General features: G+C 48.9%; 1 protein-coding gene across 1 annotated transcript in view; it reads right to left on the bottom strand.

The window, feature by feature from the left end:
• The window catches only part of Itga9 (integrin subunit alpha 9), an 80,508-nt gene that overhangs the window by 43,417 nt on the left and 10,672 nt on the right, over positions 1-26,419 (bottom strand). Inside the window, exons 6-15 of the mRNA XM_090323570.1 lie at positions 21,569-21,698; positions 20,354-20,439; positions 19,550-19,618; positions 18,773-18,910; positions 16,650-16,755; positions 15,312-15,406; positions 12,252-12,342; positions 10,232-10,277; positions 7,172-7,326; positions 4,044-4,204 (exon numbers count right to left, since the gene is read on the bottom strand). Coding sequence (XP_090179696.1) covers positions 4,044-4,204; positions 7,172-7,326; positions 10,232-10,277; positions 12,252-12,342; positions 15,312-15,406; positions 16,650-16,755; positions 18,773-18,910; positions 19,550-19,618; positions 20,354-20,439; positions 21,569-21,698 — 1,077 coding nt within the window. The remainder of the gene's footprint in view (positions 1-4,043; positions 4,205-7,171; positions 7,327-10,231; positions 10,278-12,251; positions 12,343-15,311; positions 15,407-16,649; positions 16,756-18,772; positions 18,911-19,549; positions 19,619-20,353; positions 20,440-21,568; positions 21,699-26,419) is intronic.

Here is a 26,419-nt window from a genome sequence, read left to right as displayed (position 1 = left end):
AAAGAAAAAATGGGGCATGAGAAGGAGTCCTCATGGTAAATGGAAATCAGTTCTGCTAAACAGTCAGGATTGGAGAAGGAGGAAATGGCTGGACCACAGAGAGGGGTCCCTCATGCACATGTACACACACACACACACACACACACACACACACACACACACACACACACACACACCAGCCTAAGTAGGAAGCAGGAAGGACTCGCAACCGCCAGCACTAGAGGAAGTTTCAAGTCAAGAACTTTCCAGTAGCTAAAACCAATCACCATCTAGGAAGTGCAAGCTTTTGAGGGAGAAGGAGAAGGAATAGGGTGGGGGGAGGGGGGAGAAAAAGAAAAAAAAGAGAGAGAAAGAAAGAATCTTAGCCAGACTAAACTAAACCACAGTCCCCACAGCCCTGTCTGCTTGCCATGGGGTGACGGTCAGAATGTTTCTATTGAGCTCTTAATCGGTCTATAGAGCTGAGAACCACCGTGTCCTGTTTGCAGCTCTGACTTACAGCTTCTAGACCCTTCTCTGGGGAGCAACTCCTGGCCCACCTCCATTCTTGGGAGGGGGAAAAACCCACAGCCATTCCTCAATCTGGTCCTGGGGCTTGAACTTAGGGCCTGGAACACTTAATTCACTTAAGGCCAGCAATCAACCATTGGAGCCAGAGTTCCACTTCCGGGCTTTTGGCTGGCTCGCTGGAAAATAGCATCTCAGAGACTTTCTTACTTGGGCTACTTTGAACCCCGTTCCTCTGATCTCAGCCTGCCGAGGAGTTAGAATGAAAGGTGGGAGCCACCAGTGTACCTGGCTTCTGTGTATGCTTCCTGCTGTCCCTCTTCCCCCTGGAGAATCGCATATTGCTGTGGAAGTTGAGTGGACATCCCATCAGCATAGTTCACTGTGGCCTAGAACTGCTAGCTCTCTTGTGGTCCCAGAAATGATCCAGTCTCATCACATGCATAATTCACTGTGCACTTCTGATCCCAGCCCCCAAATTCTTCCAATCTGTTGCTCTGTCTTCTGGAGGACTTTGGGGGGGGGGGCGGGATAGAAGCAGCCCCTCTACCTGGATCGTCAATTTCTGGATATAAATTTCTGGTAAATAACCATCTGTAGCAGAGTGCTGGTGGCTTAGATCTGTCATGTAAGCTATTTATGAGGCTGAGATCTAAGGATTGCAGTTCAAAGCCAGCCAGGACAGAAAATTCTTATCTCCAATAAACTACACAAAAAAAGCTAGATGCGGTGCCTCAGATCAAGTGGTAGAGCGCCATCCTTGAGCATAAAAGCTCAGGGACAGCACCCCGGCCTTGACTTTAAGCCCCAGGACTAGCACCGGAGTGGGGGGGGGGGGAAGAAGTAAAGTTTTGAGAGCAAGTGTTCATGGAACAGTCCTTACAGAAGAGGAAGTATAAGAGGAAAAAATGTCCCATCCTCAGTAAATATAAATCACCAACTGAAGACACTCAGAAGCCTGCACACATTTGCACGTGACCTTGTCCTGAATAACCGCACGCCCCTTCCTGGCCAGAATGCTTAGGCTGGTGGTTTAACAGGAGAATGGATAGTTTATTTAAAAAAAAAAATGGGGCCAGCATCCTAAATCCCAGGGCAGCTGGTCCGGGCAGGTCCTGACTCGAATCTTGGCTGGTGACACAGCCACACCCAGTGAAATGAATTCCAGGGCCCAGGGCCCAGGGCCCATGGCTCATGCCTATCCTCCTTTTTCAAGGAGGCTTTTCAAGAGGCTGAAATCTAGAGGATTGTAGTCCAAAGTTTTCCTTGGTAGGAAAGTCTGTGAGAATCTTATCTCTAAAGAAGTACCCCAAAATTGGGCTGGAGTCATGGTTCAAGTGGTAGAGCGCCAGCCTTGAGCAAAATGAAGCTCAGAGACAGCACCCCTGAATTTAAGCCCCAGGAGCAGCACACACAAAATCTACAATGTTGGGAACGATGGATAACCCAACCAGATAATAATTACACTGAGAGTGTGCTATTTCTTAGGATCCATGCAAGGATCTCTCAAGCATATTCACCCTGCAAAATTAATTTCTTTCTTTCTTGCCAGTTCTGGGGCTTGAACTCAGCCTGAGCACTGTCCTTGGCCTTTCTCAAGGCTAGAGTTTTACCCACTTGAGCCACAGCACCACTTCCAGCTTTCTCTTCTTTCTTTTTTCTTTTCTCTTTTTTTTTGGTGGGTCTTTGTGGGTCATGAGGCTTGAACTCTGGGCCTGGGCACTGTCCCTGAGCTCTTCAGCTCAAGGCTACCATCCTACCCCTTAAGCCATAGCCCCACTTCCCATTTTCTAGTGATTAATTGGAGATAAGAATCTCATGTTCTTTAGTGCCCGGGCTGGCTTTGAACCATGATCCTCAGATCTCAGCCTCCTGAGGAGCTAGGATGATCAGCGTTAGCCATTGAGTCTGGCACTTCCAGCTTTTTCTATGTATGTGGTAACCAAGGAATCAAACCTGGTTTGTTGTGCCTGCTAGGCAAGCACTCTATCGCGAGGCCAAACTCCCAGCTCCCCAAATTTAATTATTTTTGTTTGCTGATGGTATTGTTGTTTGAGACAGGGTCACACAATTTAGCCTGAGCTGGCCCAGAACACCAGATGGTCTGAGATTATAGGCACGAGCCGTGAATACTCCAGAAATATATATATATATATATATATGTGTGTGTGTGTGTGTGTGCGCACACGCACACGTGCACACAAGCACTGAGGCCCTTGCACTCTCATGTGGCTTATTCACTCAAGGCTGGTGTTTTACCGTTTGAACCATGCTTCTCCTTCTAGGTCTTTTTTGGGTTTTTTGGCTGGTTACTTGGAGATAAGAGGCTTCACGGATTTTCTGCCCAGGCTGGCTTTGAACCACCATCTTCAGGTCTCCGCAACCTGAGTAGGTGGGATTCACCAATGACAATCTTAATGTCTACGACCCCATTCCAGGTTAGTTCAGTGTTAGCATGGCCACTGGAGAGGCTCATCCAGCTATATCCACATCGGGTCTGTGGATAAAACTTTATACTCCCTCCACCCACGACCCAACATCTCCCTCTGGGCCCTCTGGCTTTGCCTTGGGGAGTGGGGCCGAGGGGGGCAGTGGTCAGCACTTTCTATTATTTTGCCAGGACTCTCCACACACACAGAGGTCACTGGGTACACTCTGCAACTAAACAAAGCCCGGCCTCCCAAATTAGCAAGCAGAGACTATTTAACAAACCATCTTCAGAGGAGGAAAACATTTGCAAGTTTTATTTAGAGTGAGAGAGCAAAGAGGCCAGAAAGCATGTCCTCCTAAGATAAACAGAAAGCAATCGAACAAGGACCAAATTAAAAAAAAAAAAAATCAAGTGCAACCACTTTTCAAATGGAGAAACTCTGACTAGGAGTTGCTACATAATAACAGAAACGCTTGGCAAGGTATCAGGTACAGTGTGATCCAGCATCACTACAGGATTCCCCCCCCCCCCACATACATACCTTCTGAGAGATAATTGGAACCCAATGGGACAGGGCAGAGCATGAAACACCTTCTTGCAGAACAAACTAACTCCAAGGTCTATTGCTGGACTCCTGTAATCTCTCACAGAGAAAAGAATAGTCCAAGGAGCCACTGTTCAAATAAGATAGTTGCTTCCCATGAAAGGCAGTCTTAGGATGGATCCAACAAGCTCCAGGGCACTGGAGGCTCATGCCTGTTATCCTAGCTAGCCAGGAGTCTCAAATCCTGAGGATCACGGTTCAAAACCAGCCACAGTGACAAATCCCAAGAGACTCTTCCCAATGAAACAGCTCCCCCCCCCAAAAAAAAGCCAGAAGTGGAGGTATGGCTCAAATGGTAGAGCACCACTCCTGAATGCAAAAGGCTAAGGAGGGACAGGTACCCAGAGGCTCTGAGTTCAAGTCTTAGGACCGGCAAAACACAACAACGACAATAACCACAACAACGCAACAACCAGAAAGGATGATTCCAAAGACTTCCAAAAAAACGATTATGGAACCTTTTTCTCTGAGTCTGAAAACCAGCAGGAAGAAGGAACTTACTTTGGCATGGGCCACATAGTCACGGCAAATCTCCTCTCCCTGGGTCAGGTGTAGTGTCTCCGACACATGGCTGGCAGACTCTCCAGCCAGCATGAGGTGGACTCTGGGCGGCTGGCTCTTTTCCTTTTGTACCACATCAGCCGTCAGGATGTAATTCAGTTCTGTCAAATAAACCAAAGGCCACAGTGTGGGCAAAGAAAAGACTCACAGTATCCATAGAAGGAGCTGGGGCGTTTGTGACTCACGCCTGTCATCCCAGCTACTTGGGAGGCTGAGATTTGAAGAGCACAGTTCAAAGCCAGCCTGGGCACTAAAGTCCATGAGTCTCTTATCTGCCATGAACCACCAGAAAACCAGAAGTGGCGCGCTGTGGCTCTCAAAGTGGTCGAGCTCTGACCTTGAGCTGAAGCGCTCAGGGACAGTGGCCAGGCCCCAGAGTTCAAGCCCTACGAAAGGTCAAATAATATATATATATAATATAATATATAAATTATATATATATACTGACTATAAATTCTCTCTCTCTTGCTCTCTCACTCTCATGCTGTGTCTCTTCTCCTATCTGTCTGTCTGTCTACAGCAGAATCAAACACAGCCAGGAGGAAACCTTGCCAAATTATTCTCTGTGAACCCCACTTAGCCCAACAACTATACTTTGGGAATGACATGGGCTTCGAGGTTCCCGACTGCGGAGACACAGTGCCCTGAAGTCACGGTGAGGAGAGCTGGAGGAACTTTAGCCAGATAACCCAGCCCGGGGGGTTCCCCCCCCCACTTCCCTGGCACATCCACTTGGCAGTCTTCCCAGAGAGAAGAAATATGGCTGCCTCCACCCCCCACCTGCAAAAGGAGTAATGAGTAAGAGGGAAACAGCAGGAAGCAGCGAGCTTACTACAAATGTGCTAGCTCAGTGCAGAGCAAGGCTGGGTGTGGAAATGAGGACAGGGAGGACAGGAAGATGGAGTGACAGTGTGACAGTGACCCTCCCCCCCCCCTGCCACTTCCTCTTGGCCTCCATTAACTCCTGTGTGTGTGTGTGTGTGTGTGTGTGTGTGTGTACACATGTATGTGCCTGTGTGTTCTGGTCCTGGGACTTAAAACTCAGGCATGAGGCTTTTGTCCCTTAGATTTTATTGTTTCATTCCAGGCTGGCTCTCTGCCACTTGGGCCACACCTCCAGCCTTCTGCTGGTTCACTGGGCTTTTGAAAGGATCTCATGAACTTCTCTCCCCAGGCTGATTCTGAGCCTCGCTCTTCGGATCTCAGCCTCCTGTGCGGCTGGGATTCAGCATGACCAAGGATGCTAGGCTCAACTCCACAGTGCTCAGAAAGCAAGGAACCATGGGGGCCAGCATCCAATCAGCTTGCCTGGTTTAGACCTGTGGGCGGTGCCTCTCTCCTTAATTCAAGCCAGCCTCAGACTGGGACGCCACACAATTCCCACCTTGAGGTTTCTCCTCCAGCAAGCTGCACCGGTGCCATGTCCAATGAAGTCGTGTTGATGGAAAAGCTGATGGGCCCCAAGTCACGCCTTAATGCGTTTCAGCCGGCTTCCCTCACCCCTCCAACCCCCATACTGCTTCCCGAGGGGAGGGGGCCCACAGGCCTGGCCCAGAGGGAACCAGCTGTCTTGCGTCAGCTCTGGCGGCATCCCTCCCAGCCTGTTTTCTGTCATCGTAAGATGGAGTCTCCTAATAAATCTGCCTTTCATAGCTGCTCTGAGCGGCTCCGAGAGCGGGGTGGGAGAGCAGCAGCTCTACTCCACCAATTTTCCTGAACTTTCTTCCCCTCTTCTCAAGGAAGGAAGTGGTAACGAAGGAGATTTTGGGGCAGGTCCTTCTCATGACACCTAGGGGTTTTTTTGTTGTTGTTTTTTTCACTCATTCCCCGTGCTTATTTTTATTTCTATTTAACGATCATTATTTTTAATTAGTTGGACAAATTGATTTCAATATGCCAGTCTTTCGTTTTGCTTTGGGTCAGTGTCAGGGCTTGAACTCGGGGCCTGGGCACTGTCCCTTCGTTTCTTTCTCAAAGCTAGTGTTCTGTCACTTGAGCCACAGCGCTACGTCCTTGATTTTTTATTGTTTTTTTTTTTTTGGTTTTTTTTTTTTTTTTTCTGGCTAACTGGATCTTGTGCTGGCTTTGAACTCTCCCTCCCCTCTGTCCCTCCCTCCTTCTCTTTCTTCTGTCCTTCTTTTTTCTTTCTGTGCTGGTCCTAGGGCTTGAACTAGGGCCTGTCACTTTGCTTTTTCACTCTAGACTGGTATTGTACCACTTTGGCCACCCCTTCACTTCCTGCCCCCCCCTCCTCTTTCTCCTCCTCCTCCTCCTCCTTTTTTTTTGTGGGTCATAGGGCTTGAACTCGGCCTAGGCACTGTCCCTGAGCTCTTTGGAGCTACAGCACCACTTCCTATTTTCTAGAGGTTAATTGGAGATAAAAGTCTTAGGTCCTTTTGTGCCCGGGCTGGATTTGAATCTTGATCCTCAGATCTCAGCCTCCTGAGTAGCTAGGATGACAGGCGTGAGCCACCATGCCTGGCTCTGTCCCTTCTCTTTAACTTCATGGAACGAACTCGAAGGGCCAGCTTCCCCACGTTCACCATTCTCATCAGCTCCACCAGCCCAGAGCTGAGTGGGGCTCCAGCTTCTATTGTAAGAAAAGGGTGCTGTGGGGGCAGCCTCACTTTGCTTTCCATCATTAAGTAAACAGGAAAAAAAATAAACAAAAGGAAATTGTCACAGGGAGAAAGAAGTGCTGAGCTCATGAATCCTGGAGAATTTGCTAGAATGTCTAACCGATCTCTGGCTCTGGTGGTTCACGTCTGTCATCCTAGCTGCTCAGGAGGCTGAGATCTGAGGATCACAGTTTAAGGTCAGCCGAGGCAGAAAAGTCTATGAGACTCTGATCTCCAATGAACCAACAAAAAGCCAAAAGTGGAGCTGTCATTCAAGTGGCAGAGCGCCAGCATTGGGGGGTGGGGGGCGGAAAAAAAAGCTCAGCAAGAGCTGGAGGCCCCGAGCTTATGTCCCTGTCCCAGGACACAGTACAAGATGGCAGCTGCAGGCTGTTCTCGAAGGTGGACATTCTGTGTGCTGGATGACTGACCGCGACCGGAAGTGCTTACCAATCTCCCCAGGAACACGCCTGCCGTGGAACCGGAAGCAGGTGGTGACATTCAGGCAGGTGACTGGTTGCTGGCCATCATGACACTGTGGGGCTGTGATATTGATGGACTCGGGGAGAAAGATGGAAGCGTCCACCGTAATGACTGGCCGGGCTCTGCAGGGCAAAAGACATGTCAAGGTCAAGGATGGCTCTGTACCAGACAAGAGCTATGTAGATGGTCGCCTGTCACCCCAGCTACTCAGCAGCAGGCAGAGAGCTCAGGATTGTGGTTCGAAGGCAGCTAGAGGAGAAAAATCCCCAAGGCTCATCCCCAAGCAACAAGCAAGCAGCCCAAAGTGGCGCTCTGGTGGCTCAAGTGGTACAGCACCATCTTTGAGCAAAAAAAAGAAAAGAATAAAAAGCTCAGGAACAGTGTGCCCAGATCCCCAGGTTCAAGTCCCAATACCAACACTAAAAAGAAGGAAAGAAGGAGAGGAAGGAAGAAAGGCACGAAGGAAGAAATGAACCACACAAACACAGATAAGGTAAGTTTACCAAGATCAGCCTTCAATTCAAGTATGAATTATTCAGTGATGAAGGACCGGTGAGCTCAGTTAAGTACCTTTTTGGTTTTACAAGTAGTACAGTAGCTGGGTGCTAGTGGCTCAGTCTCTAAGCTACTCAGGAGGCTGAGATCTGGAGGATCACGGTTCAAAGCCAGCCTGGGGTAGGAAAGTCCATCAGCCTCTTGTCTCCAATGAACCACCAGAAAACCAGAAGTGGAGCTGCAGCTCAAGTGGCCAGAGTGTGAGAAAAACTCAAGGACAGCACCCAGGCCCTGATTTCAAGACCCACAACCCAAAAAAATAAAAATGGGAACATCACTAATCATAATTTTACTAACAGCATCCCAGTCATAAAAACAAGCTCATGATAAGTATCAGACGCATTTGACTGAAGCCACAGAAACAAATGACCCATGCTGGTGATATTTAAAAGATAGACTGAGACAGAGATTAAGACAGAGGGATAAATAGAGGCATCATGAAAACGAGACTACAGAGATGGAGATAACAGCACAGAGAAATTAATACACTGAGACAGAAATAGAGGGAAACAGAGACATAGGGAGGGAGAGACAGACAGACAGACAGACAGACAGACACATAGACAGAGATTGCAGGATTGCCCCAAGTTCCACAGATGGAGATAGTTAGACAAAAGTACCCAGAAGAGGGCCGGGAGTTTGGCCTAGTGGTAGAGTGCTTGCCTAGCATGCACGAAGCCCCGGGTTCGATTCCTTGGTACAACATACATAGAAAAAAGCTGGAAGTGGTGCTGAGGCTCAAGTGGTAGAGCTCTAGCCTTGAGAAAGTCCAAGGACAGTGCTCAGGCCCTGAGCTCAAGCCCAGGACTGGCCAAAAAAAAAAAAAAAAGTACCTAGAAGAAGCAGGGCGCAATGACTCATGCCTGTAATCCTAGCTACTCAGGAGGCTGAGATCTAAAGATCATGGTTCAAAGCTAGCCTTGGCACTAAAGAAGTAAAGAACATGAGACTCTGATTAACCACTAGAAAACAGGAAGTGGGGCTGTGGCTCTAGGGGTAGGGTGGTAGACTTGAGCTGAAGAGCTCAGGGACAGCATCCAAGCCCAGAGTTCAAGTCTCATGACCCACAAGAAAAAAAAATATCCAGAGATGACAAGACTGGAACCCCCTCAGCACATTATCTCATTTATAATAACAATTTTAAAAATGAAGAGGCAGAGACAGCACCTAGACCATGTCTCCTGCCTGTGACTGCCCTAGCTCAGCTTGGTGGGGACCAGAAGAACCTCTAGCCCTTGTCCTCTCCCCTTCTCCCCCCAAACCCCCTGAGGGCCATCTTGGTTGGGTCAGGGAAGTGGTAGAGTCCCTTGCCTTAGCACACGACTCCACAGGACAGGGTCTGAAAACAGCTATTTCAAATATATGAACCCACATGCTTCTGGGAAGAATTATGGTGACGCAAGTCACCGAGAGAACTGTGAGACAGAGGAAGGGTCAAAGGCCTTGCCTCAAGTTTACCTTGCACGAGCTGATGCAGGGTTTGAACCCAGGCCACCCGATGCTGAAGTCATACTAAACCTCAGAACTACAATGCAGTATTTAGAGTTAACTGGGGGTCAGATGGTTGCTTTTGCAATCAGTGAGTTCTCATTTGAGAGGAGACATTGCACCCCTTGGGGGTGGATAGACTCCAATGTGGACAGGGTTAGGATGAAATGAGAAGAATCTGGGGGGCTTGGAAATGACATGGCCTCTGGGATTTTTTCCAGCTGTGAGATTCCTGCTGGTCTATTTTAGAACGTTCTGCTACACAAAGTTCTTCACAAAGTGAAGTGCTGGCTCTGGCTCTGAAACGCAAGGCTGGCTGCCTGTCTGACTCACCCGGATAGAAATATCGGAGGACAATCCACCCCCGTGGCTGTATCCCTGGCTTCTGGTCTGGAGTGGTGAAAACTGGTGGTGTTGAGGACAGCAATAGCTAATGCTTTCTAGACGTCTGAACATTAGGACAATGCTTACATCACACATAGAGGAGTGGCTCACGCCTGTCATCCCAGCAACTCAGGAGGCTGAGATCTGGAGGATCATGGTTCAAAGCCAGCCTGGGCCAGGGATATCTGAGAGACTCTTCCCTCTAATGAAACACCAGAAAACCAAAAGTGGCACCATATATGGCTCTAAGCGGTAGAACACTAGACTTAAGTAAAAGAGCTCAGGGACAGTGACCAGGCCCTGAGTTCAAGCCCCATGACTGACAAAAATAAAAATAACAAAGATAACTGTTGCTTTATAGCTCTTGGATTTGGCGTTGAATCCATCAAAATGCACCCAGAAGTCCAGTCTTATGTCATATTTACAATGCATTAAAGTCCCTTGATTATGACTTTGAGATAGAGAATAAGAAGGAAAAAGTGAAGCAAGCATTCCTCTGTTCCCTGAAGACAAGACGCAGGGAAAGCACTCGTGATGGTGCTTCAGTCCATCCATTATCATGGACCTAAGAGCCGGGGGCAAGGGAAGAAAGCAGCTCACCTTAGCAGAACCACACTGTCTGACATAAAGGCTCCCACGGTGACATCTGGAATCAAGGAGAAAGATGGAAGCTTCAGAATCTCATGGCAGCTGCCCCCAGCCAGCCCTCACCCCACATGGTCTTGACTGCAAAACTAGAGCCTCCTGGCTCAAAATGGCAGCCAAATCCACAGGGCCTCTGGGGCTTTGAAATATGGCTGTTGGGAAACTGAGGAAGGCTGAGTGGTAAAACATATACCACAGTTCAGAGATCCAAATTCAAAATGACTTCATTCGCACGCACATTTATAATTCATCCTTAAGTTTCATATGTCTTATCCATTAAAATAAAACAACATTAGACTATTAGACTATTGGCTATATTAATTAAATTAGCTTCCGCTAACCTGTCTGTATTTTTATGGGGCTACTAGTATGCATGAGTCACATAGGTTTATACGTGCAGATTATAACTCATATGCATATATAAATGTGACTGTTATAATTTGCATATATGTAATTTTATAACTTATATGTGAGCTATATAGGTAACTCATATTATTATTATTATTGCTAGTGCTCCTCCTATTATTATTATTGTTATTATCATTATTGTTGTTTGGATATCAATGGATTAAAGAGAGAAATACCCAGCCCTAAAGAAGTCTTGGAAAACGCTCTGGTTCTACCAAACATGGGAACCATTATCTCTGCAACTCCTCACACGCTACACAATGTGAGAATCTCTCTGTCCTTGTGTATAAAGTGGGTATTATAACACCTCACCTTCTACAAAAGCTGCCAGGCTTTACAAGGTTAATTTGGGCATTGTGGACCTTGAATTTAGGGCCTGGATATCATTCTTTAGCTCTTTCACTTCAGGTTGGTGCTCCATCACTTGAGCCAGAACATCACATCCTGCTTTTGGGTGAGATAAGGTTCTCATGGCATATGTATCCCAGTGAATTTCAAACCAGGATCCTCAGATCTCAGCATGCTGAGAAGCTGGGATGACAGGTGCAAGCCACCGGTACCCTTTACCCACTTGGTGAATTTCTCCAGAGAGAGGGGACAAGAGTTTAAAAGGTTGAGAAGGCACCAGTGGCTCATGTTTATAATCCTAGCTACTCAAGAGCCTGGATCTGAACATCCTGGTTCAAAACCAGCCTGGGCTGATAAATCCAAGAGACTCATCTCCAAGGAATTAGCAACAATGGTAGAAGTGGAGATATGACTCAAATGGTAAACAGCCAGTCTCGAGCTAAAAAAAAAAAAAACAAGCAAGAGTTTGAGGCTGAGTTAAAGTGCCAGTATCTGCAGACAGAAAGAGAGAGACAGAGAGACAGGCAGAGAGAAACAGAGACATAGAGAGAGGAGGAAAAAAGAGATAGAAAGGAGGAAGAGAGAGAGAGAGAGAGAGAGAGAGAGAGAGAGAGAGAGAGAGAGAGAGAGAGAGAGAAAGAGAAAGTGCAGAGTTTCAGAATAAGGTTACTTATAAAGTTTACCTTGAGTTTTCACTATCAATCATTGCAATGTGAATTTTTTTTTTTAATGAATCTTCAGTAGTACCTGTGTTTTAGAAATCACTCCCGATCCACTCTTCTGGTATTTAACCCCATCAGAGGAGATCATTTATGCATTCAAAAATTAAAATTTTAGCCAAGGCACCAGTGGCTCACTGAGACTCGCATCTCCAATGAACCACCAGAAAACTGGAAACTGGGGTTCAAAGTGGTAGAGCACTAGCCTTAATCAAAAGAAGCTCAGGGTCAACGCCCTGGCCCTGAGTTCAGGCCCCAGGACCAAAAATAAACTAGATAGAAAATAAAATAAAACAATAAATGAAAACAAAGGCTTTAACAGGAATCTGCTTGTCAAACTCACCACCAGGCAAACCTCCCTCTTCATCCCTGGTTCAACTACGTGATCTAATCTGAACATGGATATGATCATTGTGGGGCCGATTGTAAATGAATCCATTCCGAAATATCTCCATCAACTTCTCACTTTTTTTTCAAGAAAAAGAAGAAAAGCCACTTACCAGGATAGCCATTTCCATCCATGTCAATTCCCCCTGATATTGACTGGCCAAACATCCTCAAAACTGGGTTTATCTTCCGCCCCAACAGTTTCTGAAACATATAGGAGGGAAATTGGATCACCAAGAAGGGATAAAGGGTTTCAGGTAGAGAAGTTATGCTGGTACCAGGCACTAATGGGTCATATCTATGCTCTCAGCTACTCAGGAGGCTGAGATCTGAGGATGGTGGTTGGTTCAAAGCCAGCCTGGGCAGGAAAGTCCACGAGACTCTTATATTCAATGTACCAGCTGGAAAAAAAAATAGAAAGCCAAGAATGCTAGCATCGCAGAGCCTGTTCTGAATCTGCCTATATCCCTACCCCCTGCTCCCTGCCAGTCCTAGGTCTTGAACTTAGGATCTAAGTGCTGTCCTTGAGCTTTTTTCTTTTTCTTTTTGCTCAAGTATGGTGCTCTACCACCTGAGTCACAGCCCTGTGTCTGGTTTTCTGGTGGTTCACTGGAGATAAGAGTCTCACAGACTTTCTTTCCCTGGCTTGCCTTGAATCTCCATCCTCCTATGTCAACCTGTTGAGTACCCGGGGTGACAAACATGAGCTGTAGGCGTCCAGCTCTGAGTTTGTTAAGACACACTTCTAGCTTGGACCAGAGGGAGGTGAGAATGGCGTCCACTGGGGGATGGGGGAATTGGAGGGAGTTGGTGTTTAAATTCGACATCTGCAGGCCATTAGAACACAAGGAAGATAAGGCCTCGCCGTGTGAATAACCCTAAATGAAAACCAGAAACCACGATCCACTGTGGTTTCACTGCCTTCTAGAAAGACCACAGGCCCCAGCGGTGAGCAGCCAAGGGTTTCGGGGATGGGGAAAGGTGCAGAGGCCCTGCGTGCCAGCAGTTCTCAGGGGGGGCTGGCGAAGGGGATGCTTGGAAAAGCGTAGGATGGAGGGAGCCAGAGCTTCAATATCACAATGGCTCAGACAGAAAGAATAGGAAATGGGCCAAGGAAGAGTGGGCCAGTATTTTGTGGTTGATTTCTTCCTGCACACAGCAGGAAGCACTCTGCCCATGGCTGGAAACACCTACCATTAAAGAATCCTCCCCCCCCCTTTTTTTTTGGCCAGTCCTGGGACTTGAACTCAGGGCCTGAGCACTGTCGCTGAGTTGCTTTTGCTCCAGGTTAGTGCTCTACCACTTGAGCCATAGCACCATTTCTGCATTTTTCTGTGGATGTGGTACTGAGGAATGGAACCCAGGGCTTCATGCATGCTAGGCAAGCACTCTACCACTAGGCCAAATTCCTGCTCCTACTCCCCTTTTTAAATCATAGGCATAATAACATTGGGAAAGTGTGCTCATAGATGCCTCTCCTTATTCCCCTGTTCCTCTCCTTATCCCCCCCCTCTCTCGTTCTCTCTCTCGCTCCTCCTTTTCATTTTCTTTTTTGGTTGGTCCTAGGACTTGAACTCTTGAGTCTGGGTGCTTGTCCTTGAGTTCTTTTCACTCAATGTTAGTGTTCTACCCTTTGAGTCACAGCACCGTTTCTGGCTTTTTGCAGGTTCACTGGACATCAAGTGGCTCACAGACTTTCCTGCCCCAGCTAGCTTTGAACCACGACCCTCAGATCTCAGCCTCCTGAGTAGCTGGGATGAGCCATAGCCGCTGGTGGAGGGAACCTAGCTGAGCACGAGGTCCACGAGAACGAAGGCCCAGACCCTTGGCCTCTCCCTCCCACAGGACAAGGATGAATGCACAGAGCCTGCTCAACTTTACACACTGCCTCTTACAACACAGCGGACTCAGGTGAGCGTAAAGACAAAGTGCATGATTCTTCACGGGTCCCATAATAAAAATGTGTGGGTTGGAAACTTCTAGTCTTTTCTGTTGCTGACCCCTTGGGAAACACACACACACACACACACACACACACACACACAGAGTCAGTCAGTACCGTGTCATATTCGTTTGTAAAATATCCTGACCATGGGCTTTTGCTGAAAGCCTGACTTCCTCTTTTCCCAGGAGCTGAGCTGTAAATCATAGCACCAATGGCCACCAAACTGACGGGGACAAAGCCACAACGGCTACTTCCGTGTTCTCACACTCCAGGCTTAAACTCAGGGCCTGAGCCCTGTCCTTGGGCTTTCTCAAGGCTCTACCACTTGAGCCACAGCACCACTTCCAGTTTTTCCTATGTACGTGGTAGCAAGGAATCGAACCCAGGTCTTTGTGTATGCTAGGCAAGCACTCTGCCACTGGGCCAAACTCCTGGGCTCCCAGTTCTGGTTTTGTATCAGTTCTGATGGTCCATAGATGGTGATACAAAAAACTTGTTTTCTCTTTCTGGTACTCATTCTTTGACCTAAGATCTTCCACTTAGTAGGCAAATGTTCTCTCACTTAAGGCACACCTCTCTTGCCCACAAAACCTGGGAGTGTAGCTTAGTAGTATTTGTGTAGCCTAGAGTGTTTGGTTAGCATGCATGAAGCCCTGGGTTCAATTCCTCAATACCACATCCATAGAAAAAGCTGAAAATGGTGCTAGGGCTCAAAGTGGCTCAAGCTTCCAAGTCTCGAGTTCAAGTCCCAAGACTGGAAATAAACAAACAGACCTATGGCAAGTAACTAAATTGTCTTAACTTGCTTGTTTGAGTTGACCTGAGCCCTTCCCAAGTAGCTGGAATTACAGGGGTGAACCAATGCCCCTGAATTATCTCTCTTCTTTAATAAATAACTAGTTCAACAAACTCTTCTTTTCTTGCATATTAGTCCTGGGACTTGAACTCACATCCTGGGCACTGTCCCTGAGCTCTCTATGCTCAAGACTGGTGCTCTACCACTTTGGGCCACAGCTCCACTTCCGGTTTCCTGCTGGGGTTCATTGGAGATGAGAGTCTAATGGACTTTGTTGCCTGGGCTGGCTTTGAACTGCAATCCTCAGATCTCAGCCTCCTGTAGTTAGATGACAGGTGTGAGCTCCCGGTGCCTGGCTGTACCCAAGTGTGGAATGAGGAATGAATGAATGAATGAATGAATAGTAAATTATGGCGCCCACACAACACTCACCATGGAGTACTGAGGGGACAGCCCACTGATGTCACCATGGTAGATGTAGACAGCCCCAGCAAAGTCGTCCTCTTTGGGGGCGCCGATGGCCACATCTGAGGGAGAGAAACAGCCTCGTGTTCAGTCACCCCATAAGGAATGGGGGAAGCCAAGCTCCCTGAGCTTCAGTGACCCTGGAGCCTGGGTCTCTTAAAATGGGAAATTCTTGATTGTTAATTTCGTAAGCATGATATTCACAACACAGTGTCTTGGTAGCACAAAAACCAATGGAGAAGGAGTGTCATAGATTGAAATCCCATCCCAGCTACTCAGGCGGCTGAGATCTGAGGATTTCAGTTCAAAGCCAGCCTGGGCAGGAAAGTCCATGAGACTCTTATCTCCTATTAAATACAGAAAGAAAGAAAAAATAAACCCTAGAAGTGGAGCTGTGGCTCAAGAGCACTAGCCCTGAGCATAAAACTTAGAACTGGGCATGGTGGCTCATGCCTGTCATCTTAGCTACTCAGGAGGCTGAGATCTGAGGATCATGGTTCAAAACCAGCCTGGGCATGAAAGACCATGAGACTCTTCAATTAACCACTAGAAAATCGGAAGTGGTACTATGGCTCAAGGGGTAGGGCGGTAGCTTTGAGCTGAAGAGCTCAGGGACAGCGCTTAGGCCCAGAGTTCAAACCCCACAACTGACAAACAAACAAACAAACAAAAAACAGAGACAGTGTCTAGATCCTCAGTTCAAAAAGAAAAAAAAAGTTGAAATCCCATAATAGTATCCACTTTATCCTCACAGGGAAAAAAATACGGAAAACATTAATAAAAGAAACACAAACCAAGCACTGGTGGGCCACGCCTGTAATTCTAGCTACTCTGGAAATGAGATCTGTAGATCATGGTCTGAAGCCAGCACGGTCAGGAAACCAAAAAGCTGAAAGTGGGGCTGTGGTTCAAATGGTAAAGCAACCACCTTGAGTGAAAAAGGTAAGGGATAGTGCCCCTTAGTGCCAACCCCAGGGCTGGCAGATAATAAGAAAAAAGGAGAAGAAGAGAAAGGGGAGGAAGATGAAGATAGGTTGGAAGAGGAGGAGGAGGGAAGAGGAGGAAGAGGGGTTGGAAGGGGAGGAGGGGAGCTAGGGGGGAGGAGGAAGAGGAGGAGAAGGAGGAGGAGGAAGGAGAGGAAGATGGGTTGGAAGAGGAGGAGGAGGGAGGAAGAGAAAGAGGGGTTGGAAGGGGAGGGGGAAGTTGGGAAGGAAAAGGAGGAGGAGGAGGAAGAGGAGGAGGAGGAGGAGGAGGAAGATGGAACATGAAGAAGGCTGCCAGTCTGTCAGGACCCAGCGCACTCACCCGGGAAGCCATCATCGTCTAGGTCGCCCAGGCTCGTGATACTCTCCCCAAAGTGTGCGTTGTAGGCACCATCGCCAGCCAGGGCCAGCTGCTCCTCCAGATCCGCCTGGGGGGACAGGATGGAGGGGGAGTGGGTGAGTCCATACACTCACACGCACATGCACACACACACAGCTTGTCATGCCACACCCTCCTAGAGCACACACAGGAAGCATCTGGACAGAGCTGGTCAAACCCAAGCTTTTCTCTCCTAGTGGCAAAACAAGTTCTTCACAGGTCAAGCAGGGAGGCCACATCACAGCCCAGCCACATGGGCAAGGGCCAAACGCATGTGGCTGTGGCAGTTTCTCCACATGCCTGACCCCAGGTGAGGACACAGGTGGCCACAGTGCCTAAAAAATTGCCCCTGAGGGGCTGATCAAAGAAGAGTGCTGGGCCAAGAGAGACAAAGGCACCTGAGTCCTCTCACGTGTGGAAATTAGATCCAAACGATTAAAGTCTGAAAACACAAGTAGAGCAATACACATGCGTACATGTTTTATGTATTGTATACATTGGCATGTGAATATTATACATTTTGTATATGGCATGTACCTATGTAGCATATGTTAAACAGAACACATACAACAGAGAATATCCAATATATTACGATATGCATGCTACGACATGTATGGTATATAATACAATATAATCTCATTATGTAGGCTCTGTCACCTGACATATATAATAGGTATTATAAGATGCAGAAGATATATACCTATTATGATATAGGACAGCATAAATGTCATATGCATCACACACACGATATACACGATGTCACATATTATGTATGTTGTATGTAGTGTGTAATGTGCGTAATATGAAAATGCAATTATGTAATACATTAATATTATGGAAAATATTATAAAATACAAATGCATGAGTCTATCACGTAAGGTTGCACGGCGTTAGGTTAACTGACCTATTTTTCTGATTGTATCATTACATAATGAGGCACTGATTGCAGTTACAGTGCCGTCCAGTGACGCTCTACGGTGTACAGCGCCTGGGCCGGGCACGCGTTGCACAGGTCGTGCGGCTGCACACGGTGCCATGCTGCATTACATACCGGCCGTGTCGGGGTGGGTCACAGGCCTATCGTGTGTGTGTGCACCACGTGTGGGGACCAGGCGCATGCGCGGCCGTGTGCATGTGCGCCGCGCATGCGCGGATGGCATGCTATGGACTTGCGCATGCGCACACGCAGCGGCAGCGGCACGGGGAGTCTCCCCGCAGCCTCCTCCTCCTCCTCCTCCTCCCCGCAGCTGACTTACGGCTCAGCACAAGGGAAGGAGTGCAGCGAACGCGCCCAGCACTGAACCTTGGGGACAGCGACAGGCGCAGTGCAAGCTGGGAGAAGGGAAGACTGGCGCAGCCAGCGCTTGCCAGGAGGAGGAAAGGTGGGCGCAACGCATGCTGGGAGGATGGGACGGGCAGGACAGGCGCAGAGCATACTGGGAAGAATGGGGATGGGCTCAAGGCACAGTGCACGCTGGGAAAACAGGAGGCTGGACACAGTGCATGCTGGGAGGAGGGAAGACGGGTACAGCGCATGCTGGGAGGATGGGACAGGTAGGATAGGCGCAGAGCATACTGGGAGGAGCGGGGATGGGCACAGCACACGCTAGAAAGATAGGAGGCTGGGCACAGAGCATGCTGGGGGGGGCAAGGCACACTGCATGCTGGGAGGATTGGGGATGGGTGCAGTGCATGCTGAGAGGAGAGGGCAGCGTGCAGTGCATGCTGGGGAGGGACGGCACGGTGCATGCTGGGAAGATAGGCGGCTGGGCGCAGTGCATGCTGGGAGGATTGGGGATGGGTGCACTGCATGCTGGGGAGGGAAGGCACGGTGAATGCTGGGAAGATAGGCAGCTGGGTACAGTGCATGCTGGGAGGATTGGGGATGGGTGCACTGCATGCTGGGAAGACAGGTGGCTGGGCGCAGTGCATGCTGGGAGGATTGGGGATGGGTGCACTGCATGCTGGGAAGACAGGCGGCTGGATGCAGTGCATGCTGAGAGGAGAGGGCAGGGTGCAGTGCATGCCGGGAGCACGACCCCCCTCCACCCCCATCCCCTACTCACATTCCCGCGGTTGAGGTACACGGTGACCTGGCCCTCGTCCCTGACCTCGGAGAACATGGGGGCCCCCACCAGCAGATCCGAGAGGCCGTCGCCGTTCAGGTCCACTGCGCACAAGGAGGACCCGAAGTACGACCCCATCTGAAAACGCAGGACGGGGGAGACACGGGTGACCTGCTGCCCCCACCCCAACTTCCACAGGCCTGCCCCCCCTTCGTCCTGCCCCATCCCACTCCACCCCACCCCACCCACGGGCTGAGAAAAGGTCTGAGGATCCTGACTTGAAGCTTGCTTGGACTGAAAAGTCTATGAGCTACTTCATCTCTAATGAGTCACCAAAAAGCCGGAAGTGGCGGTGTGGCTCAAGTGGTAGCGCACCAGCCTGAGTAGAAAAAGCTAAGGGTCAGTGCCCAGGCCCTGAGTCCAAACCCAGAATTGGCACAATAATAATAATAATAATAATAATAATAATAATAATTATAGGATAAAACCCACATCAGTTCATGATGCCCGGTCTGCAGACTGTATAACACCTCACTTAGAAAGTAAAGGCACAGCAAGCAGATAGAACCATCAGAGGGAACATGTATGGCCTTTAAGCCATTTTGTTTTTAGTTCACTGGTGATAAGAGTCCCACAGACTTCCCTACCCAGGCTGGCTCTGAACCAAGATCCTCAGAGCGCAGCTTCCTGAGTAGCTGGGGTGACAGGTGTGAGCGGGCTACACTGCGTTTCCTGATCAACGAATGGGATTGCTGCTCGGACAGCAGCTGGCCTCACCTTTTTCCCAGAGGCCTGGAAGATCTTGATCAAGGTACCCGATCTGCGGTCAGCTCTAAAGATATACACCTAGGAAATGAGCACAGAAAGCAGTAGCTCAGAGCACGGCTAACGATCTCAGATATTTCTTATCATTTCCTCCAGCATCACATGGCGGGAAGGGCTCTGCTGGCGGGTGATCGTGAAGAAACGGATGTCCTTATCACCCTGTGAAAGACACACTTCAGTTTGCCTTTTTTTGGGCGGGGGAGGGGCTTGAACTCTGGGTCTGGGCGATGTCCCTGAGCTCTTATGCTCAAGGCTGATGCTCTACCATGCGCCACATCACAGAAAGCCCCGTATTTCCAGGCTGCCCTCCAGGGCCACCTGTCTTGCTCCCTTCTCCAACATTCAGTAGTGGTGTATCCCTGCCATCTTTGTTACTTGGGAGGCTGAGATGAGAGGATCGCAGTTCAGAGCGAATCCCAGGCAGGAACAACCCTGAGACTCTATCCCCAATGTCAGAAGCGGAGGCAAGGTTCACGTGGGAGAGCACCAACTTCAACTGAGCTCGTAAGCCAAGGGACAACTGCCAGGGCCCCAAGGGTGTCCTTGGACTCTGTTTTCTGGTAAACCAGTAAAAAGTCTAGAGGGAAGGAGGATGCCAGAGGTTTTCTGTTGTTGTTGTTGTTACTTTGTCCTTTGACTACCAGTCAAGCCAGGAGAAGGCTCCAGTCAAAGTAACAGGAAAACGTCTCCCCCCCCAGGCTGCACACCGCCTTCTCTCTCTCTCTCTGGCCCCACATCTGGCCGTGGACTTCTCACCTTCCCGATGCCTTCATCCTGCGGGGCTCCTCCTACCACATCTGTGGCTGATGAGTGAGAAAAGTGTCCAGCTGCCACAGCGTAGCCTAAATGTGCAAGATCAAGGCTGAGCAAGAGCTTGAGGCCTGGAGCTCGAGCCCCAGTACCAGCACACAAACCAAACCAAACCAAAACCCAAATGATCTTGTGCGGCAAAGAGAATGGTATAGAAAGAGGATCGCTATCCAGCAATCCTCTGCAGACCACTGTAACAGGTAACGGAAGCGTACGCTTCTGTCCACACACATATACACATACACATCACCTTCCCCCACCCCCAGGCCAGGAATGTGAATGTTGGCTGGGAGCAGAGAACTTGCATGGTATATCCAGGACTTGCAAACAAGAAAAAAGAAAAGAGAGGTATGTGGGTGTGGGAGGGAGACTGGAAGAAAAGGGAAAGAGCATACAGGAAGAAAGAAGAGAGGGAGGGAACGAGCGGGCAAAGAAGCAAGGAAAGAAGAAAACAAGGAAGGAAAGGAAGCAGACAGAAAAGAAGGAAGGAAGGGAGGGAGGATGGGTGGGAAAGAGGAAGGGAGGGAGCAAGAGAGCTTGTGTCATGATAAATGGCTGCTTCTCAGAGGCTTATCAGAGTTCAGGCCAATCGCCATTTTTCATTCTATGTTATTATGGCTCTGTCCCTGTTCAGAGGGTTTCCATCCAACATGGTAGTTTATAAGCACAGTGTATCCAGATCAGTTTTCACTCAGTCTTTCTTTTGTTCCTCTCTCTGCCTTCCATGAAATGTGGAGAGATATTAAGTTACAAGAGCACTTTATCCAGGCGCTGGTGGTTCAGGCTTGTCACTGTAGCTACACAGGAGGCTGAGATCTGAAGGTCATGGTTCAAATCCAGCCTCGGGCAGGAAAGTCCTGTAAGATTCTTATCTCCAATGAACCACCAGAAAACCAGAAGTGCTGTTATGGTTCAATGTGGTAGAACACCAGGCTGGACCAAAAGAGCTCAGGGACAGCATCCAGGCCCCAGAGTTCAAGCCTCATGAATGCCAAAAAAATAATAATAATAAAGAAACAAAGAAAATGTAACTTATTAGAATAGCAGATGTAAAAGGCAATCAATACTTCTTTTCATCAATGAAGCCGAAATTTGTGAGCATGGTGGTTAGACATCTCATTCTTCGGGTGTTACCCTATCAGACTAATAAAAACTACTTACCCAGGTACGTATATCGCCTGTTCATGATCCCCTCATCATTCAGCTTAAAATAGGTGTTGTCTGTGATGTTCAGAACTTTGAGTGTCCCAGCCCAATAAAAGGACCCTGGAGCCCCCATAATCACCAGCTCCTAGAGAAAGAGATGCTGAGGTCAACACAGGACCAATCCAAAGGTGAATACAGAATATAGCAGAGACCCCCTCAGAACCAGCCACAACCCCCCCAAAAAAAATCAGAATTAAGTTTCTTAAAAAAAAAATCATACCAAGCGAGCCACTGAGGGTTCACTCACACCCCGTCATCCCAGCTACTCAAGAGGCTGAGATCTGAGGATGGCAGTTCAAAACTGGCCCATGCAGGGAAGCCCATGAGATTCTTATCTCTAACGAAACCAGCCAAAAAAAAAAAGCTGGAAGTGGACTTGTGGTTTAAGTGGTGGAGTGCCAGGCTTGAATGAAAATACTAGCTCAAGGGACAGCGCCCAGGCTCTGAGTTCAAGCCCCACTACCAGCCTTCCCCTCCCCCCCCACCACTTTCCACACTCAGGATTTGTCACTGGGAAAATATGGCATGCATACGTTCATCCATTCATTCATTCTCCAGATTTGACCTTCATTTAGTGTGAAGGGCTCCACTAGTTCTCAAAGCAAACTATGAGGGCATCAGAAGAATGACACACACGTGTGTGTGTGTGTGTGTGTGTGTGGTGTGGGCATGCACACACACACCAGTCCTGGGGCTTGAACTCAGGGCCTGGGCACTGTCCCTGAGCTGTTTTGCTCAAGGCTGGCGCTCTACCACTTTGAGCCACAGTGGCACACCTGCTGGTTCCTTGGAGATGAGAGTCTCATGAACTTTCCTAACTTGGCTGCCTCTGAACCTTGATCCTCCAAAGCTCAGCCTCCTGAGTAGCTGGGCTGACAAGCAGGAGCCACCAGGCATGGAGTGAGACTTGAGCATAGAAAGGAATATGTCACCAGTGCCCAATGTCGAGGGCACCAGAGATCTCCTGAGATGCCACATCCTCTACCTGCCACTTTGGGAAGCCCGAGGCTGAGCGGGGCAAGCCCTGACCACTCAGAGCAATCCAGATTTTTGGGGAGATGGGACGGTGGAAGGGAGCTGCAGGTTCGGGTACTCAGAAGCCACCATGGTAAATGGAAATCCTTTTATCCGGCCCAGATGCCCCTCTACAGGATCCAAAAACAACGTGGTACCTCTCTACACAATGGAACGTTCCACAGCCACTGGAAAGGATAATATGATGTCATCGCAGGGAAATGGATGAGCCTTGAACAAGTTGTGTTCACGGAGTCGAGCCAAGTTCAGAGGGACAAAGCACTTCCAGCTTTTTTCTACGTATGTGGTACCGAGGAATGGAACCTGGGTCTTCATGCATGCTAGGCAAGCACTCTATGATCACTAGGCCAAACTCCCGACCCCAAGAGGAGATTCTTAGGGGAGGAACACAAAGAGACACGAATCCTCTGTGCTTCCGATGGTAAAAATAATACTGACTGAAATGAACTCCAGGAAATGAAGGGGAGAGGTCTCGTTTCCTTTTCTGTCTTGTTTGTTCATGGATCTGTCTTTGGGATGATAAGGGGGTGCACAAAAATGGGGGGACAGAAGGTGAACACAAAGCAGCCATGGTTCTCACTGGACACAATGTGGAGAATGAATATTTTACAACTTGTAAGAGGGAAAAACCAGGATAGGACACGAGAAGAGGAGACACTGTCCAAAAAGAAAATGTGGAGGGGCCGGGAGTTTGGCCTAGTGGTAGAGTGCTTGCCTAGCATGCACAAAGGCCCGGGTTCGATTCCTCGGTACCACATCCATACAAAAAAGCTGGAGTGGCGCTGAGGCTCAAGTGGTAGAGCTCTAGCCTTGAGAAAGTCCAAGGACAGTGCTCAGGCTCTGAGCTCAAGCCCAGGACTGGCAAAAAAAAAAAAAAAAAACAGTACTGTAAGGGGGCCAGGAGTTTGGCCTAGTGGTTAAAGTGCTTGCCTCGCATGCACGAAGACCCGGGTTCGATTCCTCGGTACCACATACATAGAAAAAAGCTGGAAGTGGTGCTGAGGCTCAAGTGGTAGAGCTCTAGCCTTGAGAAAGTCCAAGGACAGTGCTCAGGCCCTGAGCTCAAGCCCAGGACTGGCAAAAAAAAAAATGTGGAACTATCACTCCTGCTGAACATCACCTTTCTAATAACCATTTTTTAAAAAGAAAATAACTTAAAAATTACAATGAAAGGGGCTGGGAGTTTGGCATAGTGATTGCCTAGCATGCACAAAGACCCGGGTTCGATTCCTCAGTAGCACATATACATAGAAAATGCTGGAAGTGGTGCTGAGGCTCAAGTGGTAGCGCTCTAGCCTTGAGAAAGCCCAAAGACAGTGCTCAGGCCCTGAGTTCAAGGCCCAGGACTGGCAAAAAAAAATTACAATGAAATATACCCACACATACAGGTTATGCAGGGCAAAGAGGAAAAATGAATGTCTAACTTCCTCTGAATCAAATCTCAAACATCACAAAACAGGTAAGGCAAAGAGATTTTACTTCTGCTGGGTGCAGGTAGCTCACGCCTGTAATGCTAGCCATTCAGGAGGCTGAGATCTGAGGATCGAGGTTCAAAGCCAGCCCAGGCACTAAAGCCAAGTGAGACTCTTATCTCTAATTAACCACCAGAAAAAATGGAAGTGGTGTTGTGGCTTAAGTGGTAGAGCACTAGCCTTGAGCTGAGGAGTTTGAAAACAGATCGCTTTTCTTCTTTGTTTCTTGTTGCTACCAGGGCTTGAACTCAGGCCTGAGCACTGTCAGCATTGTTTTTGGTTCAAAGTTGGTATTCCACTGCCTGAACCACAGCTCCACCTCTGGTTTTTCAGTGGTTGATGGGAGATAATAGTCTCATGGATTCTTCAGCCTCAGTGGCCTTTAAATTTTAATCCTCAGATCTCAGCCTCCAGGACAGCTTGGATTACAGGCATGAGCCACCATACTGGGTTCCCTAATACATTTATTAGCAGAGGTAGAACCACGGGTGGCGTAGGAGCCCCTCCTGGCCTGAGCCTAGAAGGGCAGAATCCCCCTCAGGATGGGTTTAAAAAAGAAAAAAAAAAGTGCCCACCGAGTAAGCTTCTACCAGATGTCGTCCCATGAGGCAGCTTTGCGCTGTCTCTGGCTGCAGGCAAGGATCTAACATCTCTGTTATTCCAGTCCACAGCAAAATAAATAAACGCTTCCAAACACCACTGCCACCTCCCTCGTCCTTCCCCGCAGGCCTGGACCCTGGAGAGGAGCTCTGGAGGCTGGGGAGGGGGGGAATGCCTCTCAAGAGGGGACAGCCTATGTGCTGGGGTCAGTGGGCGGGCAGCAGGGTCAGGTCGTTCCCCCCATTCCCACTGCAGCCCTGACCCCACTCAACCAAGCAACAGATGGCCCATGTTCTGACATGAGGGGGCCATAAAGGCCTCATCTCTGAGGCTGAGGAGGTCTGGGAACCAGAGCCAAGGTTGAGCTCCGGGAGGGGTTGTCTCCACCCTCCAAGCTCCATTCCTTTCTCACCTCCCTGCCCAGCGGCTTAGTGCCCTCCTGGTCCAACTTCATCTCCCAGCTCAGGGCTCTCAAAGCCCTCCCCTCTCCCCCCAAATCCAGATCACTTGCTTCACGTGCCAGCCTCACTTGCAAGCACTACTCTGAGAAACTAGCCAGAGCCAAATATTTTCTTTTTGCTGCTCCTGGGACTTGAACTGGGGGCCTGGGTGCTGGTCCCTAAGCTCTTTTGCTCAAGGCTAGTGCTCTACCATTCGAGTCACACTCTGCTTCTGGTGTTGCAGTGGTTTATTGGAAAATGAGTCTCATGGGCTTTCCGGGGGTGTCACGTCTCCCCCAAAAAATGTGCTGGAATAATGTTGATGCAGTGTGAATTTGTTGTGATGCTGCAGGATGACTCTCTAGAGAAATGAACGCTGGGCAGAGTCCTGTGAGGATCTCATGGACAGTGCCGCCGTGAGAGAATGTTCCAGCAGTGGCTGAGTGTCTGTGGTTGGGGGGGGGGGTGCTGGGAAGGCCAAGCAGTAGAGGAGGGAGGTTGAGAATACCAGAGGCCAGGGGCGCCTGGAAGGGAGACATCTGGATTCCATTAGTGAGTAAGGAAGACCCTGGTCATCAAAAGGACACCGCAATTCTGTGCTTGGTTGCAGAAGGCTTTGTCAGGAGACAATTTGTGGGGTGGCAAAGGATGTAAAGAGCAAGCATATCCTGGGTGTGTGTGTGTGTGTGTGTGTGTGTGTGTGTGTGTGTGTGTGCACATGTCAGTTCTGGAGTTTGAACTGGGTCCGAGCACTGTCCATTAGCTCTTTTTTCCACTCACAGCTAGCTGGCGCTCTACCACTTGAGCCACAACTCCACCTCCAGCTTTTTGCTTGTCAATTAGAGATGAAGAGTCTCGTGCACTTTCCCCACCCACGCTTGGCTGTGAATTGCACCTCTCAGATTCCAGTCTCCTGAGTAGCTGGGATGACGGGAGTGAACTGGTCACACTGGACATGAGGCCCAATGGGACTGAATTCTGTGTCCCCAGATCTCAGACCAAGAGGCTGAGCCAGCCCAGTAACTAGCCACCTGTCCAATGGTCTCTATGTAGTTAATGCCTCATCCACCTCTCAACACGTATGCACATGTGCAAAGACACACACACACTCCAGGTCCAAATAAACTCCCCTCATGAGAGCCCTAGAATCTGGGACACAAAGTCCCATCTCCAAAGGCCTCCAAAATCAACCCTTCCACCCCCATCCCTCCCACCCCGAATAAAAGCAAAGAAATGAATATAAGAAATAGGAAGAGAGG

The sequence above is a fragment of the Megascapheus bottae genome, chromosome 32 (genome assembly GCF_031878675.1).
Source record: "Megascapheus bottae isolate mThoBot1 chromosome 32, mThoBot2.hap1, whole genome shotgun sequence".
In the NCBI taxonomy this organism is placed as follows: domain Eukaryota; kingdom Metazoa; phylum Chordata; class Mammalia; order Rodentia; family Geomyidae; genus Megascapheus; species Megascapheus bottae.
This window is presented reverse-complemented; position numbering and strand designations above follow the sequence as displayed.